Here is a 16,130-nt window from a genome sequence, read left to right as displayed (position 1 = left end):
TTGCTTTCATTACTTGAAGGAGAAAACTGAAAAACTGTTTCATAATGTTTATGTAAGTAGAAAAGCAGAAGTTCATTGATTCATTAATTTTCTTTTCATCACTTCATCTGCTATAGCGGGTTGTGGGGAGCCTAACCCAGCTGGTTTGGGGTGTGTGGTGGGGGAAACTCCGGGCGCGACGCCAGTGCACCGCAGAACCACACAAAGACGCACTAACACACATGCACACACACACACACATGCACACACACTCACACCTATGGTCAATTTGTGACCGGCCAGTTAACCTGAAGGGCATGTTTTTGGAGGTGGGAGGAAACCGGAGAACCCCGAGAGAACCCACACAGATAAATTATGTATTTTTGCCAGTTAACTGTAATAAACTATCTGTTATGCTTTGAAGTGACACGTCACATGGTAGATGTAGTCCCAGCACCTGGTTTTCCTCCATCATCTGGATTGTTTCATACAAACTAGATGATCTTGTTTTAACTTCCAGCTCCAAAAACAATCCGCTGGGCAACTGAAATGACACCTGACATGAAATAAACTGATGGACTAGTTTGACTATGTGTCGTGATAACAGCGAAAATACACATAATGTAATGACTCGGTTCCTCTCCGCATCCTGGATTATTTCGGGACCTTATGTAGTCGGAACCTTCTTGGGTGAGTCAGGTTTTCCACCCGGACGGCGTGTACCGGTTTGAACCACTAAGGCAGGTGTTATAGAAGATGGATTTGTGAAAACATGTGGATTACTATGGAGACACGTGTGGTGACATTCAAACTGCTGGGGCATTTTTCATGGAAATAGACGGACCGAGTGTTCACATGCAGGTTTGTTTCAGACCTTCAGTCACTCCTTTCCGATTCCATAGTTAGCGTCGGTAAAGTTTTCCCGGTGCATCACCTCAGCGGCTCACAGCGGCGGCGTAGCTTCCGCAAGACTTTTGTGTTTCTTGAAAAATTGGACTGAGAAAGCGATTTAGAACAAAGACATGAACAGATATAGTGCGCGGTGGTAGGTGAGTAAAAGAACCAGAGGACAAACCTCCGCCGGACTCCGTACGTCCGTATAAACCATGCGTTCGCTAATTGGCTGATCCTCGTCACGTGACTCTATGAAACCCCGCCCCTGTAGATCACATTTATATCATTAGTTTCCTTATGATATATTCTAGTGAATATACTATAAGGAATGGTGGCTTTCTGTAGAATTTAGATCAGAATTTAGATTTAGAATTTAGAAACTTTATAAAATACATTTGAGTCTCAACTGAACTCAGTTTGAATCTCTGATTTCAGGTCAGTTTGGGTCATTATTATTATTTGTAATCTCACAGGAGGGAGTTTTCTGTGATTTTATTCAAACATTCGGAATCATCAGACCTAGGACGTGATTTGGATCCAGATCCGACTGACGTGTGCTACAGCTGATGGTGATGTCATCGGGGAAATTTCTGTCTAATCGTTGTAACTGATATCCATGAAGATAGAAGATAAAATCCAGAAATTGTTCCACAACTGTAAAGAAACCTTTAAAAACTCATTGATTAAGATAATGATCCTGTGAAAACTGTGAATTATTTCGGTTAAGAAAAACTGAAGAGGAATTAAAGGTGAATTCCATAAGAATCAATCAACATTTATCTATAAAGCGCTTAATCACATCAGCAGATATTTCAAAGCACTTTGACAGTGAAACCCAACAAAACCCTCCAGAGCAACCATGAAATACTATTTGCAGAGTTTTTGTATAACTATATTCTGTTATTTTCATTCCATTAGCAATGGAAACTTAGTTTTCTTTATATTTAAGGTAAATAACACAGTAACAGTTGTACTGTTTGAAGAATAACATGAATGTCACACCGAGGAACTGAACAGTGACCAGTCATCAGTCAAACCTCAGCAACATTTATCCCACAAATATAACGCAGAACCCTTCTGCATCGTTTGAAATCATTATTAAAGCGAACCCTACCATGTATGGACATTAATACATGCAACAAATTTCATAGAAAACTTGGCTAAAATTAATATATCAGAAACATTTCATTTCCAATTCCTTTGAATTTATAATTTTTTATATGTAAGGAAAACTTAGGAGGAAGACAAACCCAAAAATGTCCTGAAACACTGAACAATGAGTCTAATGCTGTCATACAATGTAAGATTATCTTAACAGTCGGTCTAGACCTGCTCTTCTGATAACACAATACGGTAACATTTGTTATTTGGCAAGAGTTAAGTAAAGCCAATCTTACTGCATTCTTACACTGAGATATCAACAATCAGTTCAGTTGTGCAGTCGTATCCTCAGGGTGTTTCTGATCACATGAGTCTCTGCAAGAAATGCAGCCAGAGCCCAAAACGGGGCGTACTCCAGTCACCAGTCCAGCCAGGCTGTAGCCGTAGCCCGAGTCGTCCCAGGGTCAGGCGTACATAGGCAGCGCCCAGAGGCAGCTGTGACCCCCCAGATGTCGGTCCTGGGCTACGCAGCGCATACACAGCAGAGAGGGGGCCACCTGGAGGGGGGGGGGGCAGGAGCTCCGAGGGGGACGTGACTGCAACAGAGCAAAGAAAAACTAAATCATAAAAATATTAATATAATAATGTCTGATCAGATCAGGTCACCACCAGTCTGTGTCACATGTGTCAAACTCAAGGCCCGGGGGCCAGATGTGGCCCCCCACATCATGTTATGTGGCCCGCCAGAGCGTAAAATGTCAAGAGTGTCTAAAAATAAACAGGGCAAAAGTGTGCTTTGACCCAAAACTACATTTCCCACAATGCAGTAATTAAGCCCAAAAACGAACAAAGTTTACGTCCTAACTTGTGTCTGATGTTATTTTTCTTTATTGATTGATAATTTGATCCTTGATTGATGGAGTTCTGTGGGTTTAATAACCTGACAAATGAAAAGGATTTATGTTAGAACAGAGAAACAAACAAACATGTTTTTTCTGTCTAACTGTAATGTTTGGAACTAGAATCAGTCAGAAATTCAGATATTTAACATTAAGGAGTAGTTACATTTAGTTACATTTAGTTACATTTATTAGTTACTTCTGGCCCTTTGGGGCCAGCCATTATGCTGATGTGGCCCTCGGTGAAAATGACTTTGACACACCTGGTCTATGTGATCTAATGATTGTCAATGATAGCAGTTTGTAGTCCTGCGCTGATATTATGGGATGTTCCATTCACTGCCTGCAATAATGACATTAGCAACCATGTAGTTAGTGCTTGGGGCTATCTTTTCCTTTTGACAGGTTTTATAACAGTGACTGTTTCATTCATTTCAGGACAAAGCAGACAGGTGCAGGAAATATATAACTATTACAGACGCACACACACACACACACACACACACACACACACACACACAAACAATCAGTGACACCTGTGGTAAAAATCTGTGCACTCGTGTTTGTTTCTCCTCCACAGGACTCTCAGCCAGCTGCCCCGACTCGAACGTGGATCGGTGGGCTACTGGCCTCGTTGATCGGTTGAAGACTGGGGACAATCCGCCATCTAAAATCCAAAAACACATCATTAAGTTGCGTGAGGAATGATCACCTTCAGAACAAGTCTGTGACATCAGCTCATGTTGTGATAGCTTTTCACCTGGTTGGGAATGAAACTCCTCCTCCACTTATGTATGTTGGACTTTGAGTCAGTCAGTTTATTTCAACCATTCAGAGCAGAGTGGCACACAGAATTCACACCAGCATAAAGCGGAGGTGCAGAGATGAGCAGCAGGCCTGATGTTGTGAATGTGTACTCCTGGATTGAAGAGAACAACAATGACTTTCTGCCTCCGGTGTGTAACAAACTCATGTGAGTAACTTTATTTTGAAAATAGTCAACATTGGTGGGGTTCATCTGTGTGTGCTTGACTCTTACATCACAATAAACTTCTTATTTAGCACAGTAGTATAATTTAAGCCTCTTTCTTTAAGGCACTTTTCCCAGTTGAATGTGATGTTTGTCGGAGGGCCAAACGCCAGGCAGGACTATCACATCGAGGAAGGGGAGGAGGTAAAAAAAAAAAAAAAAAGAAAACACACACTTCATTCATTCATTGTAAAGTCTCACCTGCACAGATTATGTCAAGGAAATCTGAAATCCTTATTTTCTCTCCTGTTTTCGACTGGATGCCTTCAAATTCAAACCAGTCCGTAAATAACTCCGCCGTGACCGTTGGGACTGCGGTCCAACCAGCGGTCTTTCGCAAAAGCGTGGTCAAACCAACCTTCCCTCCCGAATGAAGGGCGCCCTGTATTCCAAACATTACTGTAATGGCTGTCGGTGGACTATTTCCGGTTTTCAAAATAAAAGGCTGTGAAACGTGTCGCGTCAGAACGTAACGTGAACGGCGTTTTACTCCCCGCAAGACGAAAACATGTTGCTCAGAAATAGAACAGAATAAATCATTTAAATACAAAATACGCCGTAGTTTCTATGTCAATAATACAGTACGTTGTACACAACATTAATAATAATAATAATAATAATAATAATTTGATTACATATTTGAGCCACTTTTACTCAATTGTTACTGAGTAATCCTATATTGAAATCTCTTGAATACACAAAAGTATTTCAAACATTATTTGTACAGAAGCTACTTTCTATTAGTAATAAATATAATTGTATAAATCTGCTTTATTTTGTTCTATTTTTTAAGTCACAATAAAAATATTTTTCTTTTTCTGCAGGGAAAATCTGTGACTGTCATGCTTTGTTATTCTTCAAGAATCTGGTATATGTACTTATTCTGAAAGTGTTTCAAAGCATGTACCATAAACTTCAGAATACAGGAGCCTGAAAGCAAAAGTCAGATTTCTGGAGTCAAGTGGTTTGACAATGACGTCATAGTCGTGCCAGAAGCTACAGGATTCTGAGTCATTCTACAATTTAGTCATGAGTCGGATCATGATCTATACCAATAGAAGGGAATTCTTCAGCAACAAATATTAGGACTTAAATACACTTATTTTGAAATAAATTAAGACTCTGAATAAAAAAAATGTTATTCTAATTTCCAGTTTTACATAATTTCACAATACGAGCCTTTTTCATATTAAACATGTCCCAAATGACAAAGTGAACTTTGTTACGTTATTGATGAAGAGCATGATGTTTTTGGTGTTAGGAAGGCAAATATCTGTGGATATCTTCTCTACGTGTGCGGTTAGAAATAATATCAAGTAAATTCTAATTTATTTAATCTGCTGTTAGATAGATGTCAGAATAATAATAAGTTTTATACGTTATCAAAGTCAACAGCATTTCAGCCATGTGTTAGTGTGAATGAGGTTTAGGCAGCAGGAAGTGACTGAACAAAAAAAGCTGCGTTGAAGTCAGCTCTGCTTTAGTTTTACTGGTTTTTCAAGTAAGCATCAAAAGCATCAAATGCGTGTATACAGTTACAATACACTAGCGCTTCGCATTACAATGCACTGCTATGCTGATGCATATACATTCTGTTCGTCACACAATAGTGAGGCATGTACACTCTGGTGAATACACACTCGGGATGCACGTAAGCTGTGCTAACCACACAGTAGTGGTATGATGAAACACTCTGTTCAACCAATAAATCAATCAATCAGCATTTATTTATATAGCGCTTAATCACATCATCAGACATTTCGAAGCACTTTAGTGGTGCCTCAGGGTTCACCAGTAGAATTTACTCCAAACGGATTCACTTTACAAACCTGGTCTGTTTCACTTCATGAGACCTGGTGGATATAAAAGAAGACAATGGATCCACTTAATGGGGATTTTAACCATTAATGAAGTTAAGCTGTTATGCATTGTAAGAATGGTATCCTGACATTTGTTCTCTTCCACTCTGGTTTCATAGTTGTTCTATCAGCTGAAGGGGAACATGTGCCTAAAGGTGATTGAAAATGGCAAACGTAGGGATGTGCATATTCGGGAGGGCGAGGTAAGCTCTAACATAGTATATTTCTATACTTTTAGTAGAATGTTTAGCATCATATTTATTATACGGCAGTTCCTCCAAGATTTTGTCTTCTTTGAGATTGTTACAGCCTCAAAATGCCTGGTTTCATGTCATGATTGTCTCAGAAGTTGTGATGAATTTTGTGACGTTTTACACACAAGTATAACAAAAGAAACATCATTTTGTCATGGCTGACCTTTTTGCTGACTTTCAAGTCAACTGCACATTTTTGCTTTTGCATAATACAGTTGTGTTAACTGCACACAGGTGAGTTATTGCAATCTACATTTGTGTGGAAATTGTTGGGATTAAGTAAATCCCAAGAAGCTGAGTGTGGATACTCATCATATACTGCATTTTGAGTATGTGGTGCACACTGGATACAGCAGAAGATGTGAAACTGTCACTGGACAAAGTGAAATATAGCTGATTGTTTGATGAACCAACTAAGAGGTAATTAAATGAATGCTCCCATCATTTAATTACCTGCTGTCATTCCCACATTCCATACATAGTGGTTCCACATGTATTGTTGCTGTGACACATTTAGTTTCTCTGTGCATCAGAAATGAAAAGATTTTTTTTCTCCACGTTCTTTTAGGAGCACCATAATATATAATGTTCAGGAATCCAATTGAAATTTCTTTTGCCTCTATTTGTAGATATTACTGTTGCCAGCTCGCATCCCCCACTCGCCCCAGAGACAGGCCAACACTGTGGGACTGGTGATAGAGAGGAGACGACTGCTGACTGAGTCCGACTGCCTGAGGTTTACCCTTTACTTGCTGGTCTGAATGTACAGGTCGGAGAATGATCTCCATAGATTTAGAAAAGGTTTGAGCAGAAGTAGAGACTCACAGGCTGAATTCCAATTCTTTTGTGGATGCTGCTCATGTTATTTTTCCTTATTGTGTTAGTGTGTTGGTTAATGAGGTCAGAGTTGTTACTAGTTGATAATGGTGGCAGCAACAGCCTTGTTTAGTTCCCTGTTGTAAAAGGGACACCTGAGCAAACCAGGCATGCAATCTGATTATCAGTGGAAAAGAAATATGTTGCCAGACTGCTGTAAGAGTGAAAAACCCGATTGTCTGGTTTGTATTGTAAAGATTAAATGTTTCGGTGATTATTTTAACCAGAATGGTACTGATATACTGATGACATGTTGAGTCGTGACCCATTTTCTTCCCAAGAAGTTTAAGCCGTACTCTTCTGTTTCAAAGGGCAGAAATAAAAGAGTGGCAGAAGTCTGTTTAAACTTTTCCTGATCAACACTTTGTCAGTACAGGTATGATGGTTTCACCATGTTAGGTGTCAGATGTTAGGATTAGGCCCCTTTTGGTTTTTCATAAACCAACATCGAAGACTGCACTTTCTGTCTCAACCTGGAATACTTCTGGGGCCGGTTATACAGGCAGAACACTGAGTTGAACTCTTTAGGACAGTGGTGGAAGATGTAAAAACACAAATATTTATGTTTTTCCAGCAGTACAGCTCCCAGTTAGAATCAAGATGGTCATCAAGGAGTTTACACTTTATGCAGTGAATCAGGTTTAAATAGTGACTCAGATTCCAACATGAGCCACCTGCTTCATGAAAAGAAGTTAGGTTTAAAAAAAAATCAACAAGCACCTACTTCCTTAACCTGGAGAAGTCACTGGTACATCGGAAGCAGACATAAATGGAGCTTCCAAGAGGCAAGATTGCCACAAGCAATGTGATTCTACACTGACCGCTTTGGGCAGAGGAGTCCTGGAGGGGCTTCCTCAACTCAGCCCAGCAGATAAAACTGTTCTGGACTATGAACTAACCCTGAGCTAATACTGATGGTCTCTTAACTACCTGTTAGAGACAGTTTTGGAATGTGGTCTTCATGGACCTTTTGGAATTTCTCAAAACAGGATCTGTAGGTGGACCACGCTTTCTCTGCTGCCTAAGAAAATAGGCCTGGCTTTACTGATGATCTAGATGCCTGTTGCACTCCTCTTCAATGACTATAAGGTGCTGTTTAGAGTCTTAGCAAACAGGCGTAAGGGTGTTATCCATCTAGACCTAACCGGACAGGACATTCATGGACCGTATTCTGCTGATTCAGGATGTGACCGACAGCTAAAACATGTAAATTTTGATCAAGAGCAAGAGTTTGATGGGACGGATTGCTTTTGTTTTCTACACTTCTAAACAGAATGTTTGAAATGAGTGATTGTGTTTTTCTGTGGTCAGGCTAATGCACGAAGGTGAACAAAGTTTTGTGTTGACCAATCCCTGTACAGCGAGGGATCAGGTAGTTTCCCTTTTTCAGGCTAATTCTGTAGCCTTCCTTCCTGTGAACGCTGAGAGAGCGACTCATTTGTGTTTCACTGCCTGTGTCATCCCCTCCTTGAGTCGTCACCATATCGTGGTGGAGGGGTTTGTGTGTCCCAATGATCGTAGGAGCCAAGTTGTCTGGGGCTTTGTGCCCCTGGCAGGGTCACCCATGACAAACAGGTCCTAGGTGAGGGACCAGACAAAGGACGGCTCAGAAACCCCTAATGATGAGTACGAACAATGGAACACATTTTCCTTGCCCGGACGTGGGTCACTGGGGCCCCCCTCTGGAGCCAGGCCTGGAGGTGGGGCACAAAGGCGAACGCCTGGTGGCCGTGCCTGCACCCATGGGGCCCGGTTGGGCCCAGCCCGAAAGAACACGTGGGTCCCCCTTCCTATGGGCTCACCACCTGTGGGAGGGGCCATAGGGGTAGGGTGCACTGTGAGCTGGGCGGTGGCTGAAGGTGGGGACCTTGGCGATCCGATCCCCGGCTACAGAAGCTGGTTCTTGGGACGTGGAATGTCACCTCTCTGGCAGGGAAGGAGCCTGAGCTGGTGTATGAGGTGGAGAAGTTCCCACTAGATATAGTCGGGCTCACCTCCACACACGGCTTGGGCTCTGGTACCAGTCCTCTCCAGAGGGGTTGGACTCTCTTCCACTCTGGAGTTGCCCATGGTGAGAGACGCCAAGCAGGTGTGGATATACTTATGGCCCCCCGGCTTGGCGCCTGTACATTGGGGTTCACCCCGGTGGACGAGAGGGTAGCCTCCCTCCGCCTTCGGGTGGGGGGACGGGTCCTGAGTGTTGTCTGTGCTTATGTACCAAACAGCAGTTCAGAGTACCCACCCTTTTTGGAGTCCTTGGAGGGGGTGCTGGAGAGCGCTCCCACCGGGGACTCCATTGTTCTGCTGGGGGACTTCAACGCTCACGTGGCCAATGACAGTGAGACCTGGAAGGGCGTGATTGGGAGGAACGGCCCCCCTGATCAGAACCCGAGTGGTGTTCAGTTATTGGACTTCTGTGCTCGTCACGGACTGTCCATAACGAACACCATGTTCAGACATAAGGGTGTCCATATGTGCACTTGGCACCAGGACACCCTAGGTCGCAGTTCGATGATTGACTTTGTGGTCGTGTCATCGGACTTGCGGCCGCATGTCTTGGACACTCGGGTGAAGAGAGGGGCGGAGCTGTCAACCGATCACCACCTGGTGGTGTGTTGGCTCCGATGGTGGGGGAAGATGCCGGTCCGACCTGGCAGACCCAAACATATTGTGAGGGTCTGCTGGGAACGCCTGGCAGAGTCCCCTGTCAGAAGGAGTTTCATCTCCCACCTCCGGCAGAACTTCACCCACGTTCCGGGGGAGGCGGGGGACTTTGAGTCTGAGTGGACCATGTACCGCGCCTCCATTGTCGAGGTGGCTGACCGCAGCTGTGGCCGTAAGGTGGTCGGTGCCGGTTGTGGCAGCAACCCCAGAACCCGCTGGTGGACATCGGTGGTAAGGGATGCCGTCAAGCTAAAGAAGGAGTCCTACCAGGCCTTTTTGGCCTGTGGGACTCCTGAGGCAGCTGATGGGTACCGGCTGGCCAAGCAGAATGCAGCTTTAGTGGTTGCTGAGGCAAAAACTCGGGTGTGGGAGGAGTTCAGTGAGGCCTTGGAGGACGACTTCCAGATGCCTTTGAGGAGATTCTGGTCCACCATCAGGCGTTTCAGGAGGGGGAAGCAGTGCAACATCAACACTGTATGTAGTGGGGATGGGGCGCTGCTGACCTCAACTCGGGACGTTGTGAGATCAGTGGGGAGAATACTTCGAAGACCTGCTCAATTCCACCGACATGCCTTCCTATGAGTAAGCAGAGTCTGGGTTCTCTGAGATGGGCTCTCCTCTCTCTGGGGTTGAGGTCACCGAGGTGGTTAAAAAAGTTAAAAAGCTCCTCGGTGGCAGGGCCCTGGGGGTGGATGAGATCCGCCCAGAGTTCTTAAAGGCTCTGGATGTTGTAGGGCTGTCCTGGTTGACACGCCTCTGCAACATCGCGTGGACGTCGGGGACGGTGCCTCTGGATTGGCAGACTGGGGTGGTGGTCCCCCTTTTTAAGAAGGGGGACTGGAGGGTGTGTTCCAACTACAGGGGGATCACACTCCTCAGCCTCCCTGGCAAGGTCTATTCAGGGGTTCTGGAGAGGAGGGTCCGTCGGGAAGTCGAACCTCGGATTCAGGAGGAGCAGTGTGGTGTTCGTCCTGGCCGTGGAACAGTGGACCAGCTCTACACCCTCTGCAGGGTCCTTGAGGGGGCATGGGAGTTCGCCCAACCAGTCGACATGTGTTTTGTGGACTTGGAGAAGGCGTTCGACTGTGTTCCTCGGGGGGTTCTGTGGGGGGTGCTTCGGGACTATGGGGTACCGAACCCCTTGATAAGGGCCGTTTGGTCCCTGTACGACCGATGTCAGAGTTTGGTCCGCATTGCCGGCAGTAAGTCGGATTCGTTTCCAGTGAGGGTTGGACTCCGCCAAGGCTGCCCTTTGTCACCGATTCTGTTCATAACTTTTATGGACAGAATTTCTAGGCGCAGCCAAGGCGTTGAGGGTGTCCGGTTTGGTGGCCTCAGTATTGCATCTCTGCTTTTTGCAGATGACGTGGTCCTGTTGGCTTCATCAAGCCGTGATCTCCAACTCTCACTGGAGCGGTTCGCAGCCGAGTGTGAAGCGGTTGGGATGAGAATTAGCACCTCCAAATCTGAGACCATGGTCCTCAGTCGGAAAAGGGTGGAGTGCCCTCTCCGGGTTGGGGATGAGATCCTGCCCAAAGTGGAGGAATTCAAGTATCTCGGGGTCTCGTTCACGAGTGAGGGTACAATGGAACGGGAGATCGACAGGCGGATCGGTTCAGCGTCTGCAGTGATGCGGACTCTGTATCGGTCCGTCGTGGTGAAAAAGGAGCTGAGCTGAAAGGCAAAGCTCTCGATTTACCGGTCGATCTACGTTCCTGCCCTCACCTGTGGTCACGAGCTGTGGGTCGTGACCGAAAGAACGAGATCCCGGATACAAGTGGCCGAAATGAGTTTCCTCCGCAGGGTGTCCGGGCTCTCCCTTAGAGATAGGGTGAGGTGTTTGGTCATCCGGGAGGGTCGAGCCGCTGCTCCTCCGCATTGAGAGGAGCCAGATGAGGTGGCTCGGGTATCTGGTCATGATGCCTCCTGGACGCCTCCCTGGTGAGGTGTTCCGGGCACGTCCTACCGGGAGGAGGCCCAGGGGACGACCCAGGACACGCTGGAGAGACTATGTCTCCCGGCTGGCCTGAGAATGCCTTGGGATTCTCCTGGAGGAGCTGGACGAAGTAGCTAGGGAGAGGGAAGTCTGGGCTTCCCTGCTTAAGCTGCTGCCCCCGCGACCCGACCCCGGATAAGCGGAGGAAGATGGATGGATTGATGCCTGTGTCATCTAATGGTGATCATGACTTCAATACAGTTTCAGCGTATGCTGATGATGTTATTACATTACCATACTATATTATTGTGACAAGCCAGAGAGATATTCAGCGTTTGATAGATATTATTATTTATATTATATATTAAAGCGGTGATGTATTGTAATTATCAATGTTAGTGTGTTCGCCCGTCTGTTAGTCCACCAAAGATCTTCACAACCGATAGAAAGATGAAACAAAAAGCACATTACTCAGGCAGCAAAGGGGATGAAAATGAGATGATGACGTTGACCTTGAGAAAACTAGGTCAAAGTCAAATTTCAACTTTTGTACACTCAGGTACCTGACTAGATAGAAAGATGAGGGGGAAGGCCAGTGTGAGTAAGACCGTAGATCAAAGCTAAAGCTTTGATCTGTGACAGTAGGTCCAAGATTGCATAGGTCAAAGATTGCAGAGATCTTTGACCTATGCAAGTAGATCAGAGACCAGGTAGGTCAGACCCATGCAAGTAGGTCAGAGATCTTTGACCTATGCAAGTAGGTCATGGTAAAAAAATTTATTTAGGGGTGTTGCGGGATGTTGCAGTCTCTGACTTCATTGGTTATTGTTGTTATTATTATCATCGTTATTGGTGGACAGAGGAGGGATCAGGCAGTGCCCAGTCTACCTGGAGGACTTGAGTGGGGAAAGGATGGACTGAAGGTTCTATGAGTACTTTTGGCTCTGGGGCTGTTAAGACTAGACACTGTGGAAGTTCAGGAGGTGTGTACACAGTTCAATGGGAATGGTTGCTACCTCAGCAGTCGTACAGAGGAAGAGTTGATGGTTGCCTCCACCCTGTGGCAGAGACTCATCATGTTCCTCCAAGATGAGGAAGACTGTTGTGGATTTTTACTGGTCTGAGAATCAATGGATGTGTTCTGCCCTCTATCTGCCTGTGGCTGTAGGAGGGCAGGAGTTAGCATTGAAACTGACTTCACCTTTCAGGTTCTATGTGGATAACACTACGACTGTCCTGTTTGAGAAGTGGTTCTTCTGCAAGGATCTCAGAACCCAGCTGGTGCCGCTGATTGAAGAGTAAGACATCTTCATGAACTCCGTTTTTACAGCGTCTCCTCAGGTCATCAGCTGTTAACTGTTTGTTACTCTCGGTTGACTGTTTCTGTAGGTTTAAAGCAGTAAAGCAGGGAGAAAGAAGGAAAGCAGACCCAGGTGAGTTCCTCATGTCTACTGATTCATCTAAAATGAAACCCCCGTTATATTTGACCATGTGACGTGACCTTCTTTGGATGGGCAGGTGACTCTGACAGAGGGGCTCCCTTCCAGATGAACACTGTGAACGTGATGTCACCCTTCTCTCTCAAAGACTGGCTGGACAGACACAGGCCGTCCCTGGCCGGCGGCGGACACGTCGACATGTTTGGTGCTCAGTTTGAGACGGAGGTACCAATGATGTGAACACAGGTGTTTTCACCAACATGTACTGGCAGAACCTTTTGTCTGCTGCATGTCAGTCGCACAAGTGTTAAGATCTCTTACATACTGAGCTTACTTGCTCAGACCTTTTTTCTTAAAAAATCTCCTTTTCTCATTATTTGATGACATAGGTATTGATTTTTCCAGGAAATGTTTTTGCGTAATTCAAGTTAGATTGAATCAAGTTCTTATGTATATACCTAGTTTACAAAAATTTAATGACGAAAGAAAGAAATTGAAGGAGGATCAACATGTGAAGTAACATAAAGATCGCACACACTGTTAACCAACCAGCGAGTGTAAAATCCATTCGGTTCAGGCTCAGGGTCCACAGAAAAAAAACAAACGGGTTAGATCAACAGTGATTTCAACAGCTCTTCACGAAGCTGCTTAAAGCTGATAGTGTAATGTTGAACTTTGAACTTTGGTCTTTTTTAATGGAAAGAAGTTATTATCAAAGTATACCATTACTAAATGGACTGTTTTGTAAATTGTGGCTTTCTAGTCAGACTGACTACTCACAGCACTTTACTCATTCTAACTAGCTGTGGTGGCATTCGTAGACCGGCCCTTTAGGAGTGATCACTATTCACACCATCACAAACACCCAGAGGAGCAACTTGGGGCTCGGTATCTCACCCAAGTGTACTTTGACATGTGGGCTGCAGGGTTTGACTCGTATGTAACTGCTGAAATGTATAACCATTGTGTCAATGACCTATGGGTCTGTAACCATTGGGTGAAAGTAACTCATTGAAATTGTATTTTATTTTAGTGTGTTTTATTTTATTCTATTTTATTTTTTATTTTATTTATTTTATTTCATTTTTTGATTTTATTATTTTATTTTATTTCAATTTTGTCAACTTTGTTATGGAACAACTCGTAGTTATCTTTGTCAGTCTCTCACTGCTAATTCCTTACACACGCAGGTTTCATTTAAAAAACAAACGGGTTTAACAGGTTTAATGATTTCTAATTATATAAATTTGAATGGATGCATGTGAGGTAGGGAGCAGACATGACGTTCTGAAGCCGTGTCTCTGTAACAGGTGATGATGTTTGGTCCTGGGCACACAGAGCCAACGTTACGCCAAACTGAAGTGTGGATTTGGCAGATGGTACGTTCTCAAGAAGTCCTCTTCCTCCTGGAGCCGATCACGGCGGCTGCTGGTGAATCTACTTGTGTGTCTTTACGCAGACATTCTCTCTGTGTGTCGCAGGAGGGCTCATCGACCGTGACGATGGCCGAGCAGGAGTTTGTGCTTTCTGCCGGAGACAGTTTACTCATTCCCGAACAGACCCAGTGAGTTCACATCTACTGTTGCTCCGTCAGTGTTACGGGTGTGAAATTGATCGAGATTTAAGATAATCTTTACTGTTTATTCCACTTTTATTCATGATTGACTTTTATTTTATGGTATCAGTTTTATGAGTGAGTTTTCTGGTATATTAAGGATGAAAATAGTCTTCATTGCTAATAATTTTTTTTTTAAATATCACATTCACTAGTTTATTACAATATCTGATGTCTGGACCAATCACAACAACCCATTTATATTGACCCGGTGTCATTATTACACAGTGGTTGTTGACTGATAGATGTAGTCTAGAAAAAAGTCTAGCTGTAGCCCCTACTATCTGTAAATATCATCTGTAGAACACACTACCTACATATATCAGCTGTACAGACACAGAACACACTACCTACAGTTGAGGTCCTAGGCCACATGTGTGAAACTCAAGGCCCGGGGGCCAAATGTAGAGAGCATAAAAGGTCAGAGCTTTTAAAAATAAATAGGTCAAAAGTGTGCTTTGACCAAAAACTACATTTCCCACAATGCAGTAATTCAGCCCATTTGAACTCTGACAAAACAGTTTTGAACAAAGTTAATGTCCTAACTTGTGTCTGATGTTATTTTTCTTTATTGATTGATGGTTTGATCCTTGATTGATGGAGTTCTGTGGGTTTAATAACCTGACAAATTAAAAGTGTTCATGTTAGAACAGAGAAACAAACATTTTTCTTTGCAACTGTAATGTTTGTAGCTTAAATAAGTAACAAACTCAGAGTTATTTGACATTAAGGAGTAGTTACATATATTTTACGTTAGTTACATTTATTAGTTACTTCTGGTCCTTTGAGGACAGCCGTTTTGCTGATGTGGCCCTCGGTGAAAAATGAGTTTGACCCCCTGTTCTTTGCTATAGTGTGTTTTACGACAGGCATCTATAGGTCCTGTAAATCTTAATCCAGTTTCATTCTTCTCAAGTTTGAGATTTAGGATTTGACCCTAAATATTCTAACAGCTGATTCCTCTTTAGGTACCAGTGGCAGAGAGAGAAGGGGACTGTCGCCCTGTTCGTGGTACAAAACCCTGAGCGGAAGAGAGCCTGAGCGTCTCCAGCCAAAACACACACACACACACACACACACACACACACACACACACACACACACACACACACACACACACGCAGAATGTAATTGAAGTGTTCTGTGAGTGTGAGGTGTTTCACCAAAGGAAGTAAATAAAATAAACTATTTCAGAATGAATTTTGATCATTCTGAACGTTAATAATCAGCCAGTTTGTATGTGAAACAGTTCACTGCACTATTTGTCGCTGTTATGAACATGAAGTGCTTGTAATTTATCGCTGCCTACACGTTTGGCTCAGGTGGGGGCCTGAGTCGGCCTCTGACTTGCGGTCTGACCTCCGGCTGTGCCTCCCAATTTTTGTGATTGTCAGAGTGTGATGAATGAAAAGCTGACTGTGTTTGACTATTAAACTTAAAAATGTGTAATCATGAGATCAAATAAATACATATCTAAGCTCACACTGTGGTTTGTGATCGTATATTTCAACAGACAGCTCTCTGGACTCATGTTTGTTACTTCCTTTTCTCTCTAAATGCCATCTGCACAGACAAAACCCAAAA

The 16,130-nt window shown here is 44.0% G+C and overlaps 1 protein-coding gene and 1 long non-coding RNA gene across 2 annotated transcripts; one reads left to right on the top strand and one right to left on the bottom strand.

Moving 5' to 3' along the window:
* The first annotated feature begins 701 nt into the window (after window positions 1-701).
* On the top strand, window positions 702-16,022 carry haao (3-hydroxyanthranilate 3,4-dioxygenase). Its single transcript, XM_068327363.1, has 11 exons — window positions 702-840; window positions 3,454-3,846; window positions 3,969-4,047; window positions 5,882-5,965; window positions 6,646-6,752; window positions 12,701-12,790; window positions 12,882-12,925; window positions 13,011-13,156; window positions 14,242-14,310; window positions 14,413-14,495; window positions 15,515-16,022. The coding sequence occupies exons 2-11, from the start codon at window positions 3,758-3,760 to the stop codon at window positions 15,585-15,587; spliced, it is 864 nt and encodes a 287-aa protein (XP_068183464.1). The 5' UTR covers window positions 702-840; window positions 3,454-3,757; the 3' UTR covers window positions 15,588-16,022.
* Window positions 1,837-4,255, bottom strand: LOC137603682 (uncharacterized). The gene is made up of 4 exons (XR_011037308.1): window positions 4,105-4,255; window positions 3,634-3,792; window positions 3,410-3,540; window positions 1,837-2,570 (listed from the first exon to the last, which is right to left on the bottom strand). It is a non-coding gene; the product is annotated as an uncharacterized lncRNA (long non-coding RNA).
* Window positions 16,023-16,130: the final 108 nt, after the last annotated feature.

The sequence above is a fragment of the Antennarius striatus genome, chromosome 11 (genome assembly GCF_040054535.1).
Source record: "Antennarius striatus isolate MH-2024 chromosome 11, ASM4005453v1, whole genome shotgun sequence".
Taxonomy (NCBI): domain Eukaryota; kingdom Metazoa; phylum Chordata; class Actinopteri; order Lophiiformes; family Antennariidae; genus Antennarius; species Antennarius striatus.
The sequence above is the reverse complement of the archived record's forward strand: the minus strand, read 5'-3'. Positions and strand labels throughout refer to the sequence as shown.

Bases quoted from the DNA above. Each gene is read 5' to 3' on its own strand.
- haao (XM_068327363.1), top strand. From the start codon at position 3,758: ATGAGCAGCAGGCCTGATGTTGTGAATGTGTACTCCTGGATTGAAGAG. The intron at 6,753-12,700 runs GTTTACCCTTTA...TTCACCTTTCAG, and splicing joins ACTGAGTCCGACTGCCTGAG to GTTCTATGTGGATAACACTA. The intron at 13,157-14,241 runs GTACCAATGATG...TCTCTGTAACAG, and splicing joins GTGCTCAGTTTGAGACGGAG to GTGATGATGTTTGGTCCTGG.